This window comes from Ooceraea biroi, chromosome 12 (genome assembly GCF_003672135.1).
Source record: "Ooceraea biroi isolate clonal line C1 chromosome 12, Obir_v5.4, whole genome shotgun sequence".
NCBI lineage: Eukaryota > Metazoa > Arthropoda > Insecta > Hymenoptera > Formicidae > Ooceraea > Ooceraea biroi.
Window position 1 is genome coordinate 9582063 of NC_039517.1, and position 17151 is coordinate 9599213.

At 50.0% G+C, this 17151-nt stretch overlaps 1 protein-coding gene across 8 annotated transcripts in view; it reads right to left on the reverse strand.

The window, feature by feature from the left end:
- LOC105282205 (tyrosine-protein phosphatase 99A) overlaps positions 1-17151 on the reverse strand; it is a 257242-nt gene that overhangs the window by 15027 nt on the left and 225064 nt on the right. For all 8 annotated transcript variants that reach the window (XR_003407329.1, XR_003407328.1, XM_026974292.1 and 5 more), the window contains 5 exons: positions 12178-12365; positions 11970-12084; positions 2025-2228; positions 1094-1374; positions 381-637 (listed from right to left, as the gene is read on the reverse strand). Coding sequence is in view for 6 of the 8 variants with exons in the window: in XM_026974292.1 (XP_026830093.1) it covers positions 381-637; positions 1094-1374; positions 2025-2228; positions 11970-12084; positions 12178-12365 (1045 nt within the window). In the remaining 2 variants the exon portion in view is untranslated. The remainder of the gene's footprint in view (positions 1-380; positions 638-1093; positions 1375-2024; positions 2229-11969; positions 12085-12177; positions 12366-17151) is intronic.

Below are 17151 nucleotides of genomic sequence, written 5' to 3' on the forward strand. Positions count from 1 at the left end.
TTATGTCCCATACTTAAGTATTCTAGCTACGAGGCATGCACATCGTTATCGCGTCATTCTATTAATTAACAGTCACTTATCGCGACGCATGCTGAGGATTATCACAGTTACATAAGAAAAGAAACCTGTATTGCTGATCGTGTATTGCTGCTCGGCAGAAATGCATGTAAACTAGCACGAGGGATAATTTCGTTGCGTAACTTAAAACGAGATTTATCGTGGATTTATGTTGCATGAGCTCGCCTCGTGTTCAGAATCGGGCGCATGGACGCATTCCACGGACGCGAGCCACGCGGAAATATCGCTTGATAATCAAGTAGGAGGTCTCCTCGATGGTAAGTGCGAATGAAGCGTGCTGTGCATTAAAAATCAAGCCATACTTCCACAGCACGAAGGCCGTGATTGCCAGCATCACGGCGAAGCAGGCGCAGACCATTCCGGCGATCACTCCGGCGCTGAGCTCCTTGCTGCTGCGGCGCATCAAGGGCGGTATCTTGTCGCAGTCGCGGGTCACCAAAACCTTTGTGGGTATCGAAAATTCGCCTTGGATGATGAGGTGGCTGTTGATCGTGCTCTTGGTGGCTCCCCGCACCATAATCTCGTACACGGTGTTCATCGTCAAGTTGGGTATAATCGTCTGCAACGTTCATAATGCCGTATAAATTTATTATGTAAAATGGAGATTTTATTTTGATGAGTAAAATTTAAATGCTGTAATTTATAATTTCGCTGAGAAAAAGATTCAATTAAATTCGAAATGAAACAGGAAGAAACGATAAATAATAGATGCATTTATATTAATAAATGTTTATCAGATTATTATTGCACGTTAAATACTGATAATGATTAATAAATTTTTATCAGATTATTATTATTGTACGTTAAATACTAATGGTAATTAATAAATTTTTATTAAATTATTATTGCATGTTAAATACTGATAATTATATGTATTACCTGGTATTACTTCGAATGTTTTATAATTAAATGTTGCAAATTTTATTGTTGTGTGAATATTACTTTCGTTGAATATTATTATTAATATTTGTTAATTATATGTTTCACGATGAAATCAACTGTGAAAGAAACGTACTCCGCTTTCGATATGATTCTTCTCAGTGGGCAGCTCGATATCCTCGTAAACTCTTGTATTTTCCTTTCGATAACGGATATAGTAATAGTCGATCGAGCCCCAGAAATGGGCCGGCCTGGCCCAATGCACGTAGACGGACTCATGAGATTGGCAAGTCAAGTTCAAGATGATAGGAGCGCTTGGTCCTACGATGTCGGTCCTGCGAATAATTTGGTCGGAAGGATCGCCTTCGTTCTTCCGCGTGTAAGCCTTCACCCAGATTTTGTATTCGGTGTACGGGCCTGCAACATGTAACGGCGCCACTCATGAATGATAATTGAGCGAATAGTCGTGAATGAAACCTCAAGCGACTATTTCTCATGGTGACGGCACATCGTCAACTTGTTCACCGGATCTTATCGAGACCGGCTCGCGATCCACGTTTCGCGCGCGATAAAATAATTGTTTTTTTATCTGCAAATAATAACGCGTGCGAACTAGAATTACTTAATTACGATACATTCGCTCGCGTAACAAACGCGTATGGAAAAAACAGAGGTAGAACATGTGCGAAGATAAGAGATCGAGCCTCGCTTATCAATGAGCTAAGTACACCGACCTATCTCTAGCAGTCTACTCTGACGACTATTCGTCTCACGAAGATTACATATTTAATCTCACGCGTTATCCGGCGTTGGAAGAAAAAGTACAAAGGCCAGATAGCACGGGTCGGTTGAAACCCACCGTATCACGCACTTTTACGCGTTACGTGGAATAGAAGAGAGCTTGTATAAAAATTTCAATAAGACATCCCGGAAAACGTATCCGTCCTATATATCCAGCCTCCCTCAATTTTTATCGAACGCAATCTCTTCTTGGCTCGTAACCTTTTTTTTCGTGACAATATACTGCACGTGAGACATTGTAAGTCCCGCATGAAATGTATACTCACGCAGTTCTTTCAGGACGAAATCGATACTCGGATCGTCGGGAGCTTTATCGGGTATATGCATCTTGACGTCTGTGTAGTTGGAATACATATAGTAAATGCGATAACCGGCGATGACACCGTTGGCGTTCTCGGGTTCCGACCACGAGAGTTTAATGGTGGTGCCCGTGATGTCTCGTGAGGTGAGATTCTCCGGCTTTGTTGGAGCTGGAAGAAGAAAAGAGACGCGCCTGATTTTTTCCTTACACCATAAATCGATCCGCGCATTTTCTCATCATTTTATCACGCTGTCGCGGCGATAATGTTGCTGAGATAATGCGCTTAAAGCTTAAGGCTCCGCAAAAAGCATCTATGTACGCATCTATGTAATAAATATAATATTTGCATTAATATTTGTATCTCGCTCTTTTATTACCAGGCGGAATACTTTTTCACGCGGCGAGCGCTATTCACGTGGACGTACAATAAAAATACATGCGTGGGCATAAACTAATTTCTACGATTGTTTCATAGTTCCTTGGTGAGAGCAGCGTGGGATACTGAAACCCATACGCGCTGTATTTCCATTTTTCCGAAGCGAGTAAATAGCACGGATGGATAAACGGCCGTCGAAGCGTGCATAAGAGAGATCAAATTTATTGAATATTCATACATCTGCCGCGGCATTACCATACTGCGCCGTCGCGCGGTGCGCAGTTTAAAACATGCAAATTGATTTGCATTCTAGTCTCAGCTGCGTAAAATCATTGACAGTAAACTTGCTTAGACTAGACGGCTCGCGCGCGGCAATATGCTCCAAATAGAACGCAAATGACGCGTAGCATGACGGCGGATCCCGCGAAAATTGCATCGAAAATCGCGCGTGAAGTGAGCGCGATGCGATTTTCGCGTGACTTTAGTGGACGATTCCAGCAAAACTGCAGCGAACGAGAGCCATTCGAGCGTCGTAAAAATGATTTCGCGCACATAATGTGCGGCAAGCTTGTTGCAAGCTCTCTTGCTGACATCGATCGATGATTTACGGCTGTTTAGCGACCTTTAGTTCGCGTTATTGTCCACCGGCACGTGTAACGCTCCGTTTCGGATTCGTGCGCTTATCGAACTCGCGTTAGATTAACGACGTGTAATAAAATGCAGAGTTGTCGCGCGGAGAGCGCCGGGCTGCATACAACAACCTTTACAAGAGCTGCAACGGTGGCGTCATGTCATACATAGTATATCGAGCCCATTGTACACGTACGACACGTTCGTGGCAAGTCGTTCTCGTATTACTATCGGGAAAAATAAATACGATTACTAATACCAGCGTGGCGCAAGGCCGCGATCTTGCAGTAACCCACCGCGCGCACGCGGCGTGTCGAGCGAAACGCGCGGAAACCTTTCTGGACGCGTTATTCATGCCTTCAGTCAAAAGCGGCTTTGTCCCGCAACGAGGTAGCGGCCTTGCAGACGAGCAAGACTAGCGACGGAAGAAACCGTCTCGCGCCGTGAAAGTAAGAGAGACTCTCGAGTGCGCGAGGCGTCGTTTCACGAGCTAGCTCGGAAAACGCGAAAGGCGCTCGATGATAATATCAGGTGATTATCCGGCGTTTTCCACGAGAACATGAGACGGGCCCGGCCGAGCAGAGTCACGCAGGCGAAAGTGTCTTTATTAAGATAGGTTCGCACAGGGAGTAACGGTTCACGAGTGAAAGGAACAGTCGATAAGGAACGAGGTACCTGCTTCGGAGCAGCCTGCCGATTTGCACAGCCTCGAGTTGAATCTGGACTTGCAGCGACTATTCCGAGTGCCGCGGCTCGGCTTCAAGTAGAAAGCTTTGATTGATCGCGCGCTCCTCGAGCGAATGGATCCTCCCGAATGCAGAACGACTTTCCAAAATGACGAGAAAGATTTCTTTGCGTTCGGTAAATTGGTACCGTGCGATAGTTAACTCTCCGCGTACTTTTAACTTGTGCAATTTGTTCGTGCATTAGTATCCTTTGTTACTTGACGCACAAGTCACTCGACGACCGTATACGCGAGTACTCCGACTTGTTTTTACGCGACCGGATTAGGCTACCGACCTTGCGGTCTTGTCGTAAAAATAGAATGTCTGAATTCCGCGTGCGGGGATAACGCGCGGCGGCGCGGCGGTCTCTCTTGAAAACGGCTACAAGGTGCACGCGAAACGGGAATAATTTTATACCACGGCGAGGTCAATAGGTAATCGTTGCCATGACGATATACATGCAGACTATATGCTGCGAATGCAAAAAACGGATGACGTGCACTCTTTTTACGGCACGCGAGACACGCATCTCGTCAATATTCCGTCGCGCCAATATTCACGGTAGAAGACGGAACGGAGGATCGTCGAGGAGGAGGCAGGAGGACGGTATATCCGGTTTGCGATCGTAAAATGAGCGATTACACATTGCTCGCGGACGTGCAGCGTTACAAGCGTTACAAAATATTCGTTTTCCCGGCAACGAACGCCGGGCACAAACTCGCACTTGCGGCAATTAGCAACGGCTTACAAAATAATGCGGCAACCGTCGCTTCGCGCTGGTGTCATAATGTGCATCACGCGTACGTGTTAGTATGTACGCACTCGAACACGATTTTGCGCAACCACGGGTGTGCATTGTCGGTTTGACGAGGGAAGGTGGAACGGACGCGCGCGCCTTCAAGGCGTCTTTCAGACGGGAACGAACGAAACGCGCTAGCGTTGGCCGTTGCACCACGTTCCGCGAAATCGAGACGGAACGGGAAATGAGTTAAGCGTCGATTACACGAGTGGACAATCTTACACCGGCGAGGTGATTACGAGGTAGCCGCTGCGCGCTGAGTAACGCAACACTTGAATGACCACACGGCATTTCCTAGTGAAACTCGCGCCCGGCCTTTTTTCTCACGCCTCACCAATTAATCCCGCTTTTAAACCCGTCGCGTCGTGGGAAGTAGCGAAAATTTCGCTGCTTAGAGATCATCTCACGCGTTTTTCGAAAAAGTAGGGTTGAAGTTATCGATTTGCTGCATCGATGCGTTCGTTTATCAAGTCGATTTCGGAAACGGAATAAATGCTTCCGATTTTCGAAAGAAAAGGTAAATTATCATCCTCAACAAGTTTGCGAGAAACGCGTCGAGATATCGCCCTGTAAAAAGCGCGTATTTATTCTTTATTATATTTAATTTCTACTATATTATTTCGGTGCTCGCTCGTTACATATTTTCCATTTTGGTACTTTTTATTTCTGTCATCATCAACACAAATTTCCTTATTAATCCTATTCCAAGCGTATCTGCACTTTTCCCGAACAGGAAGCACAGGTTCGCGTCAGTCTGTCCACCGCAAGGTCCTTCCTCGAATTACCTTCGTAAGCATCGTAATCGCTGTCGTTGATATACAGCGGTACGATATAGGTTGTCCGCTCGAAGGGCTGCTGCCCGCTGGTCGTCTGCGCGGTCGAGTACGCCGAGATGGCGAGGAATCTCAGGATCAGGGCCAGCGAGGCCGCCAGTTGAGCGACACTGGCCACGTTGGTCCACGACATCTTTTTTTCCTTCTCCCCTTTTTGCACACTGCAGCTGTGTAAAACGCGCCGCGTGAGTGCGTGCGTACGTGCGTACGTGCGCGCGCTCAACCTCCTCTCCTTCCGCTTGCTATTTCACAAATTCGCCCATCCTCGCCGGAGAACGCGGCGTGCTCTTCTCTTGGAGCGCGTACTCGCTCGATTCTCGCTCACCCTCGCAGCGGTCTAAGCGGAGCGCACGACGATACATTATTCACCAGGTCCATTGTCACTGTCACATCGTAAGCGCGAGAGCGCCCGGGTCATCCGGCCAGGCGACTCTTCGGCGCGAGCAATCGCACGCGAGGATGCTCCTGGGAATGATCCGTCACTCGTATGGCACTGTACTGCAGCTACTGCAGCTCACTTCCTGTTGGGAACGAAAACGATTACGCGCGAGTTCGTCGCCGTGCGACGAGTTCCGTCCCGGGCGATCGTGCGAGCGCTCCTCGGTCGTCACTTGGCGCGCGAGGAACTCGAGAACTCTGCTCGGCGGCTCCTGGAGCGCAGCGGAACGCGCACGGAACAGCGGATGCCGGAAATCGTCCCGTCCGTCGTCGTGAAACGAGCGGATTCGGATGGAAGATCGGATTCAGCCATCCGACGAATCAAGAAGATTCAATTCGAAAGTCGGCGCGATTAATTCGCCGCGATAAAATATGATACCGACAATACAGTGTACGGATCGTTCCATCAAAGTCTAAGCTCTGTTCTCACGGTCGCGGCTGCTTGAAACGCTTCGGTGCAGACAAGCGCTCGACAAGAACATGGAAGCATCGTGATTATCGTGTTCCCAAATATTCGCCATCGATCGTACGATCGTATCCGTTCCACGACGGAAGAACGCAGACAGCGATGAAGCACTCGGTCCCCCTGAAACGTTGCGGAGAGTGACTTCCCCCTGCATTTTTAGTAGATCGAGACTAGGGGAATATATATATATATATATATATATATATATACAACGTATATACAGATGTGTAACGCTGCGTCATAAAGAAAGACAGAGTCCACGATGCCGCATCGATATCGCTATATCGGGGTCTCGTTGCTTGATCTAGCGTTTAGCGTGGCAGCGCGGAGATGAGGACGGCAAATAACGGAAATAAATGTGCCGTCATCGCAGCAGGAAAAACAGTTGTACGCCGCTGCTGTAAGAAGAAAACCCGCAATCTCTCTCGATTGCTTTATACGTCGGAGATAAAAACCTCTTTCGATGAGACTGGTTCCGTAATCTATATATCTGTTCCTGCACGCGCAATCGCGAAGTTTGCACGTGCACTCTTCCAACGAGCAGCGCGTTTCTTTCAATTCCGAACGCGGCGAGATCGAACTTCCGAGGCGACGCGAGGAGAAGTGAATTTTCCCGACACGAACAATTAAATGTCAGTTGCAGGGGAGAAAGCCCAGTTAGCTCGAACGCTGGGTTAAACGGATAAATTACAGGAAAGCAAATTACAGGACGGTGGCGCGATAACAATGGCGCTTTCTTGACAATAGAGACGAGCGCGAGAAAGAGAGGGACGTCTCTTCTCGTACAAAGAGGATCGCGCTCCAGTTTCATATTGCATTTAACGCCTAATTGGTATCGCGGGAGTAGGTAAATAATCGCGAGAGCGCGTCGGAATAATGCACGGGTAAACGGATTATTTCGCGGCAAACGCCAAGTTTTCTGCGACGCGGAAGAATCGCGCACGTGCGACCACGCCTGATAACGTGCAATTGGCCTGCAATTGTTCTATCGCGAAATAATGACGTTCAAGTTCTTCCTGTGCCTCTAAAATTGCACATTTCGTAGTGCGTCGTGAAACGCGCGTGAGACGGTAACTAAAACGTGACGGGGACGTCACGTTTGCATCTGAAATCGTTGCGCTCGCGCCAACAGGATGTTTGCGCGTTGAACGTGTCGAAGTTCGGCGGCTAAATATACGAGCGCTTTAATTTTCTCGCTTTTTGCGAGAGAAAGGAGGAACTTGAGCGGATGCGACTGATCCGCGTTTCCCACGTCAATCCCGTGCGCGCCAGTTTGTTATTCCACAACGAGACGAAACCGTGAGCGTAATCACCCAAACGAGATCCGAGACCGCGCCCCATTTCGCGACCCATCTACATTCTGCCGGCGCGTTACGATAACGCGACATGAAAAATTATGCGTCGCATCGCGTACTCGCTCCGAGCGAACGATCGCTCGCGAGGGACACTGATGAGCGAGGAAATCGCGTTACGAAGCACGTTTTACGGCATTCATTATCGCCTTCGTGTAATCAGAGGAGAGATGCACGAGAAAACAATGAGTTTAGGAATGACGTTGTTTCTCTTTACGTTTTGGGTCACGGAAAGAGCCAGAAGGAAAGAGAAACAATTTAGAGAGACAGAGAAGAGAGAAAGAGAGAGAGAGTCGTCGCCGGGAGATGCGAGAGTTGCGCGCGGTTGCACTCGCGCAGATGCACTCGCGCGATCCATTCACGAGAAACGTCAAGTGTCATCGTCGGAATCGGCACGGTCCGAGAGTTCGCGATTCGAAACGCGGAACCGATTGACCTCGATCGAGCAAGCGATTTCCCGGCGATGTCGGGAAGCACCGGAACGCAGAGCGTTGCCATTACGTCGACCCTACGACGACGATCCCTCGTCGACCTCCCCGGGTCGTCCACTCACCCCGCCTCGTTTCGCCCTTCGCGGCGGATGCACCGAGTTCCAACGATCGAACGCGCAACGACGACGAGCCCTTCGGCGTCGCGTCGTCGCTGCGACGACGCGACGCAGCGATGACGGATTCGCTTCGCCTCGTGTCGAATCGAAGCGGAAGTCGGAGAGACGACGACGTGATTCGCTCCGCTCCTTTGTCATTCAATGGCGCGCGTCGTCCGCTCGAATCTCGTTATAATTTCCTTCCACGTGATCGAAAAATGGCACAAAATGGTCCCGGGAGATTGCATTTTTTTTTCATGCAGCAGATGCAAATGGTACATAAGATGCGCGTCGATGATGTGTCATCGTAATCGTTCAATGCTTCTCGATGCTAATCAAAGTGACTCATGGCAGCGTTGTATTCAGCTACTGCCTTTTCTTTTCTTTCGAAATATAAAAAGAATATAAAAAGAAATGTTAAGACTGAAAACGTCGAAATTTACTGACGTCTCTTTTAATCAAAATCGATTACAAAGTAGGACATCTCTTTCTCAGACATGTATAACAAATTGAAAGAACGCGAGGAGACTTCAGTGCGCTCCGGCAATCGAAATCACTCGCAGAATGCATTAATGACGATAATTCGCGTTGGGTCGATGCACTGAGAAGCAAAGTTAACAGAGGACAAGAAAGAAAGAGAGAGAAAGAGAACGCTCAGCAAGTGTTATTTTGCTTCGCGATGAACAACGAGTTGCTTTCGCGTTCCTCCATCGTAGAACATCGTAATTAGCTTCTTCCTTCCCTTCCATCTCTCTCTCTATCTCTCTCCCTCGAGCGTTCACCGAAATCACCGTCATCCGCAGGCACGACGGCGTAAAGAGATCTCCGCGATTCCTCGCAGCGGCACAATGGATCTGTCCGCGCGTCACACGTATTAATTCCCCGCATTTCGCGCACTCGGACAAAACTCGGAAGTTGGCGAGACGCATGGGAGAATCGAAGGGGAGGAGATCCTGCAAGCGCGTGAACACTGCGCGCGACCCTAGCACGCTCGACCGCAGGATATTGAGGATTCTCCGGATGCTCCGTGTCACAGCTTCGTTCTAGCACCGCTCGACACGCTGGCACATCTCGCGCTCGCGCTCATATCGACCCCTCGACCTCGACGTCGCTACCCACTCCGCGATCCGATTCCGGAGCACCATGGCACCGTCCGACCGAGCAGGAGCAACACCCAGCGCGTTCGCGCGATCCAAACAAAGGATCACACCCCGGGTACGGACGAGAACCGCCTGGCGTGTTGCATCCTCACGATTTCTCGAGTTCTAGGCGTCACCAGCCACCCGGAGGAGGCGTCGTCGGAATCGACGGTCCGCCGCCATCTCGGCGAGCTCTCTATCTGCCCTCTCTGTCTCTTTCTCTCTCTACCTCTCTCTCTTTCTCCCTGTAGCTTCTCCTTCTCTCTCACGTGAAACGATTGTTCGGGACGGGACTTTTCCTCTTTTCGCACGCGGCGATTCCGCAATTCCGGGCGAATTGACGCATCAACGCGCGGGTAAACTGAAAAACGCACTCTCGCTCGCTCGCTCATTCGTACGCGATTCCACGCGGATTATTCCGCGCAAGCGGGCACTCACACGCACGGGAACGGCGTACCGTACTGTCTGTCACTTCGCGCATACGCGCGAGCGGGACGCGTGCATGCGGACGACTACACCACACTCGCGCACTCGCACTGTTCTGTCTGTGCTCTGCACGCCGCACAAGCGGCTCACGCTCGCTCACGAGTGCGAGCGATCAAGTACGAGCGAGCGGTCGCGCGCACATTCGCGGTTTCGCGCACTCGTCGCCGCCGCCACCGCGGCTTGTGCTCGTGCTCGCCCCGCGCATTATCCGCGTGCATCCGTCACTGGCATCACCGCTCCGACCGCACGGCCACTCGCGCTGGACGCACAAAACCGTCCGAGGACGATTTTATTCGCGTGCACTGCGCGCCCGACCGCGGACGTCGACCGCTCGCACACCGGGAACGCGCTCCCGCACTTGCTGCGCCACACGCATGTACACACACACACACACACACACACGCACGCGCGACGCCGCTCCGCTTTGCAGCCGTGCCTGACGACTTCACGTGCGGCCGAAGAGCGCAGAGAAAAGATACACGTGCGCAGTAAAGATACGCGCTGCGGTTCCACGAATCGTCATCGTCTGCCGGATGGCCCGATGATGTCAATGACGACGCCGAGGGAAACGAGGATGAGGACGAGGAGGAAGGAACACCGGCTGACTGACGCGCGATGCGGCGTCCTCGCCGCGGCCCGACTCGTGCGGGGTCAGGCAGCAGTCGTGCTGAAAAATCGGGGAAAATCGATCGGCGACCAGGCGCGGCGCCGACCGAAACGCCGTGGCAGCTGCTGCCGCTCTCACTGTCTCTCTTTCGCTTCTCTTTCACTCGCGCGCTTTCTCTGTTCTTCCTGCTCTCCCGCTTCTCCCGTCTCTTTCTCTCCTTATTCCTCCATAGTCGGTCCTCTCCGTCGCACGACAACCAGCTGTCACGATCCCCTCTTCCTCCTTCCCTCTCTCTCTCTCTTTCACCGTCGTGAACCCCGCTTACTTCGTTCCTCTCGCACGAACGACGACGAGTCCTCTCTTTCGCTCTTGGATCTTTGAATCAGCTGCCTGCACTGCCTCTCCCCGTTTCTCTTTATCCCTCGCTTTCTGCTTTCCTGTCTTTTTCTCTCTTCCTTTCTCTGCAAGGAGCTTGTAAAATAGAGAGTCTAGTGCGTGGCGCTCTCAGAAGGCTCTCATAAATATACTCAATAGCTGTCTTAATGGTAATCTCGTATTGAACGTCAAGAAATATTTCAGCACTTGGGAAGCTCTCAAGAGCAGGTATCAGCGGCGGATACCGGGTATCGGGAATCAGCAGGTACGGCTGTGAGAGAATACAGTCCCCCTCTTTGAAAGGAAGAAACTGCGATAGTCACAGCGGCGGTCTGTTGTAGACGAGGACGTAGTTAGAAAGCTGTGTCGACGGCGGATGATGCAGGATCATAATGACGATGATTCAGAACGAGGCACAGCGGAATGGCGATAATGATGAATCAGCAGCAGTAGCCGCACGTGTTATCATAACGCGCCGAGGATAAGCGGAACTTTTATTTCGCGATTAATACGACGGTCCTTTCACCCGCAGAGTGAAATTCACTGTGAAAGCTCCATCGTGACACTTTAATAATCGTGACACTTTTATGTAATAACGAGTTTGAAATACTTCGTTAGATATGTGCTCGTGATTTCTTGAATTCAAATCATAACGACGATGGCGATATGGCGGAGATGCCGCCTTATCTCTCGCCAGGAGAGGAGGACGCGCTTCTTTTTCCGCGATAGCCGCATAATTTCGATATAAATAATATCGCACGCGTCTGCAGAACAAGTATCCGCCTTGGTATCAGCGCGAGAGCTCGCGCGTTGCAGTTGCAGTTAAGCCAGTTCTCCGTTAGTGCTTTATCACGGACGTTATCGCGTTCTGTTTTACCGTGCTCGGGTACCGTGCGCGCGCACGGTATCCGACATACCCCGTATACCGAGTACCAGTTCAATCTGACACTTGTAACGATTTAATTCTACGCGCGGTTACCATTATCCTCGATTTTATCTCGCTCTCGTGAAAAAGTAAATAAGTAATTTAATTTAATTATTTTTTATTTCTCCTCGTTAGGGGAGAAATTAAAAAATGCGGGGTACTTTGTTACTTACAACCCTCGTCGGTCATCACCGTTACGGTAGAAGCCGGTCCGTGACCCTCGGGGTTGAACACTTGCAGGGAGACGAGATACTGCGTGAAGGTATCCAAATTGTGGATACTGTGATTCTGAAACGTAAAGATAAAAAAGTGTACATTTTTGGTAATTTTCTTTTTAAACCGTGCACCACTCGACGAGTGGGACGAAGTGTTACGACTTACGTCGACGCCAGGATCGCGTATATAAATGTTTTTCATTTCTTCATCCGCTTTCTCGCGTCGTCGGTATCCTATACGGTATCCGAGGAACTCGCCGTGTATGGTGTCACGACTCGGCGGTTTCCATGCCAGGTAAATAGACGACGCTGAGGTATTATGGGCCGCAGTGATGGTCGGTTTTCCCTCCGGAACTGCAAACAATCAGTACACGCCGTGTAAATCCACCTACAATCCGATACTTTGGAAAAACACCAAAAATGAAAATAAAGGAAATTTCAATCCTCAAAAAGTACATCGGCCCTCGCGCCGAAGTATATCCATATTTATAAATATTGTCTCACGTGGAGGTAGCGTACAAATTTTTTTAGTGATCGGTTTCATCGAAATCTATCGTATATGGAAACGAAAAAAATGGAATTTTTATCGTTTCAGGAAATCCCGCGGTGGAAATCGCAGCTTTCTCTCTCTCTCTCATCGAATCTTTAAACAGAGCGTTATATACACCATAGAAATCCATCGGTTTATGAAAAAAACCGATTCTAAAGAACAACGCACGGCTGTATGACATACTGTAAAAATAATATTTAAAGTTGCAGCGGAACGCGCGTGCGAGCCGGCGGTCGGAAATCGATAGTTGTGATTTGCGTCGAATCGCCGAACGCGGGTAAATACGTAACCCCGGACGAATACAGAGAAAAATTAAAACGTAATATTTAACCGGCAATCGCGGAAATAAATTTTCGAGCTGGCGGGATCTCCCTTTGGAAATTTCAAGTTCTCCCTGTGTACGGGAGTGAACAGCGGTATGAAATTTCGCGGATACACGCACGTATACCTAATGTTGACGCAGGCGCGAACGTATCTTTCCTCTCTCTCCCTCTGTCTCCGGCAAAATATATATACGTATATATTTTCACGGAAATCATTCAATCTGTTAACAATACGAGCGATATACACGCACGAGCGATCATTTACCGGCGCACGCATCGTTTATTGATCCCCGCGCAGTTGTATTCAAAGTCGGATATTTTTAATTCGCATCCGCCGAGCGCAGTAAACGCATTTGAATCCGCGTAACGCGTGATCGCACAGCAAATAATGCCCTTCTGGTCTCGATACGGGAAAGATTAGTCGGCGAGACAATCGCATTTTCCTCCGCAGGAAAAAAAATTCTTATTAACAAATATTCACCGGTAAAAAAAACAAATAAAAAAGAAAGAAAGAAATAAAGTGAGTTAGATTAAACGTGGTCTCCTTTATGCGTGACACATTTCGCGCAGCCGAGGAGCTGCGATTTTCGCGCGGCCATTCAATCTCCGTGATGTCGCGACGTAGGTCGCGCGCACGGGGATTGTCGCTAAAAAATGGTCGTGTAATAATTTTAAAGCCGGTGTAATTTGTTACGCGCTGCCTTATCGCGTGCGCAACGCAAAAGGCAGGGCCAGACCAGGGCCAGGTGGCTGCCGGTGCTCGTCGGTTAGAAGCTCGTCGAGCGAGCCGTTCGAAATAATTAGCATCCCCCCGCATCACTAGTGTACAGCACCCCGGGCATCCCCGTGCTCTCGAGGACGCGATATCGCGTCGGCACGTCGGCTGACTCGGCCGCGGGCATGAGAAATTGTCGCAGAAATAACACCGAGACATTTAATGCGCGTTGTGTGTCAGCCACCGCACAGTTAACCCGACCGTGCCATCCATCGTGTTAACGCCGTAGCGGGCGTTAATTGTGCGATCGCGCGTTAATTGTGCGAGGACGATCAAGTAGGAACGCGCGAGCACGCGCGAGGACGCGCGCTGCCGATCGGTGGGAGAGACGGAGGGACCTCGCGCGGGTCGATCGCTCGTGACCGATTAATTATTAGGCAACTAATTAACATTTAATTGGTCGAGATGGTGGATGTCTATATCCAAAGTGGAAAGACACGTTCGATGATTTATGACTGGAAGAAAGCCCCCGAGTAATCTCGCATTAATTGCGGTTTCATAATTATTTCTATAATTGCCAGGATTGAACGCGCACGCGTATTGATTGGCGCCTCGACAACGCGTGAAAGGTAACACTGCGTTGGTCATATAATAAGGCGATCGATTACCTATTACGATACCTGATTACCGGAAAACGATTACGGTCCTTTATGCACTGATAAGCCGGCAAGCGGATTGAGCATTAGCGGGAATAAGCGGAAAGTGATATGTAAGTCTTTTTTTTCGGTTGGTTCCCGCCCCTTACTTTCTCGCCAGGCAATTTAGCGTGGGCGATAAATGCGAGCTGTACTTTTTACCGGCGCTAAATCTGCGTTAACTTATTATTACCCCGTCGGCGTGTTTATGACGATAGCGCCGGTTTTACGCTTCCGTGATATATTATCGAAGCACCAATTTCCACGCGTAAACGTACTGAAACGCTTAATCGTGACAAACCGTTCGCGTAAACGTTGCTAATATTGTTCTCGAAAGTTACGTAGCGCATATTATGATAGCTCCGACTAGCGTCGTACAGACGTAAGCGCGTTACATAGTTTAGCACGTGAAATCACGTCACCCGCGATCAAAGTTAACGCCGCATTAATCGCGTCACCTCCGTAACTAATTCCTGATTATTAGCCTTCACGCGACACGCGTCCGCCTCGGATTTTTCGAAACGGACTTCACGCACGTACATACACGTCGCGACGATCGATTCGAATAAATTCATGTGAATGAGCACGAAAATTGCACGTTGTCGGGCGCGACGCGACACAAGAATCGCGACTGATTTGAAGCGCTCGTACGATTCATCATTTAACCGTGGGCGGGACAAAGTATTGTCGTTATGTAATATTGAGGCGGAAAATAAATTACTTCGGTCACTGCGCTATAGGGATTCCTCGGGTTCCATCGCTACGTCGAAACGTGACTCGCGGAAAGGCGCCTTTATTGCATCCGCCGAGTCCCTCCACTACTTTATCAACCCCGTCGGAATCGAAAATAGTTCGCAGCAGGCAGAAGCTACCGCTCTTTCCCGATTCTCGAGACGACTCTCGTGAATGAACTTACTCGGAACCTCGACTCATCGGATGTTGCGGCGACAACAATGCAAGTCCCACGCCCTCGCTCTTCCTCTATTTTTTCTTCGAATGTTTCGTTGGAATTTTACCGAGGGCGTCTCCGGATTTAATTCTGTCTACGGCTAGAAATTAACTGTACCGAATGCGTGAGCGCCCGTGCATATTTAATCGACGAACGTCCATCATTGACAAATCCGTTGAACTAACTGACGATAGATTCGACTGCGAGGCTCGAGTCCCTCATTTATCGCTGTTATTACACCCGCTCGTTAATCTGGCCGACTTGCCTGAATTAACAGCGTGGTCACCATGAGTAATCCTCCCGCGGGTGAGCGGAATTGATACGCGATTCAACGTCGCTCGATCATCGCGGTCTTAAGAGCCGGAGCCACCCCCTGTAAAGAAGCGTAACAGGAGAATCGAGTAATTGTCTCTTTACACGATTGTCACCGACTAACGTCGCCCCGGGGTTCGTGATTCGCGTACAGGGGCTTGTGATCGCCGTGGATCATTAGCGCGAGGGTGCCTCCCTCGCCTTTGCCCTTTCATCCCGTTGACAGCGAGCGAGTGAGAGAGAGGGTTGTCCACGACGGTAAAAAAGCGCGGTGGACCGCGACCTCCCGGACCTCCGATCCCCTGCAATTTTCGGTTCGATCCCTCGGACTCGCCGGTGCGAATGAACTTACCGGCACGACGGCAGTGCCGACGGGTGTCCCGATGGCTAATTGGTAGCTCGGTTGCGCTGTATATTTATGGCGAGCGGGCGAACGAGGTCCCGGAAATGGGTACGAGGACCGTGGTGCCGTATATATACGTACGTATTGGACCCGGCCGCGAGTAAAGTGGTAGTGGAGAAGTTTCGTCGGTCCGTGCCCTATTGATCGGGTGCACGAGAGGGGGACGGGGAACGGGGTGAGGGTGAACGTGGGGGGTTTCATTTGAGCCATCGTGAATTCCCCGTGTGCCGCTGCCACACGAGCGAGCAAGTGAACGCGTACGCGCGCGCGCGCTACCACACCGACCTATCTACCTACCTACCTACCTACCTATCTAGCTACCTAGAGCTACCAGGCCAGCCTACCGCACCGATACCCACGAATTAGAATCGCGAATTAGAATCCGGTGGCATAAACCAATGCGCGCGGATTCCACCGTGGTATCGTGCGTTCGTCCGTCGAAGCCGAGCCGAGCGTGCGATCCGACGTCGCCGTTCCTGCCACTGCGGAACACTGTTTCGCCCAAACGTGACCCGTCTACGTGTCCCGTCAATATTGACGCATTACTCGTCGCTCGTACGATCGCCGATGTCGATGTGGGCATATCAACTGCACCGCGCATTTCGGCCGTATGCTGCAAACCAAAACGAACGCACATTGCGATCGCTCGATCGGTCGACCGTGCCGATTGTGCAGGGCATCGTTTTTCGAAGGGCGCATCGACAACGTTCCCGGTAGTATCTATATAAAACGCAGCTACGCTTCGGTCGTGATTAAAATTGGGCGGACGACAGCGAGAGGACAGCGCGCGAGCGGTAATCGCGCCGCGAGAAAAGAGAAGAGTTTCTCTTCGGGTTTCCGAAAAGAGGAGAAGAAATTACGAGTACTCTGTTGCAGGACGAGATGCAAAAATGATTCGCGCTCTTTTTTCCTCCCGTGTCAGCGAAATATTCACTTTCCGTTATTTGTTGCTTGCGAAGAATCGCGAGCGACAGTAAGAAACGCAGTACCGCGCGTTCGAGTGTTGCCGGAGAGTACTCTCTTTTCTTTTGCGACATATGTTGCGTCGATTTCGAGTACATATGATACTCGCGCATCGGTAACGCGACTGCATTTTATCCACGAGCAGCAAGTGCGCGCGCGAACCGGCAGGATGCATCGTATCGTACCTACAGGATGAAACATATCGTTTTTCGATCGTGCCATACGTGTGC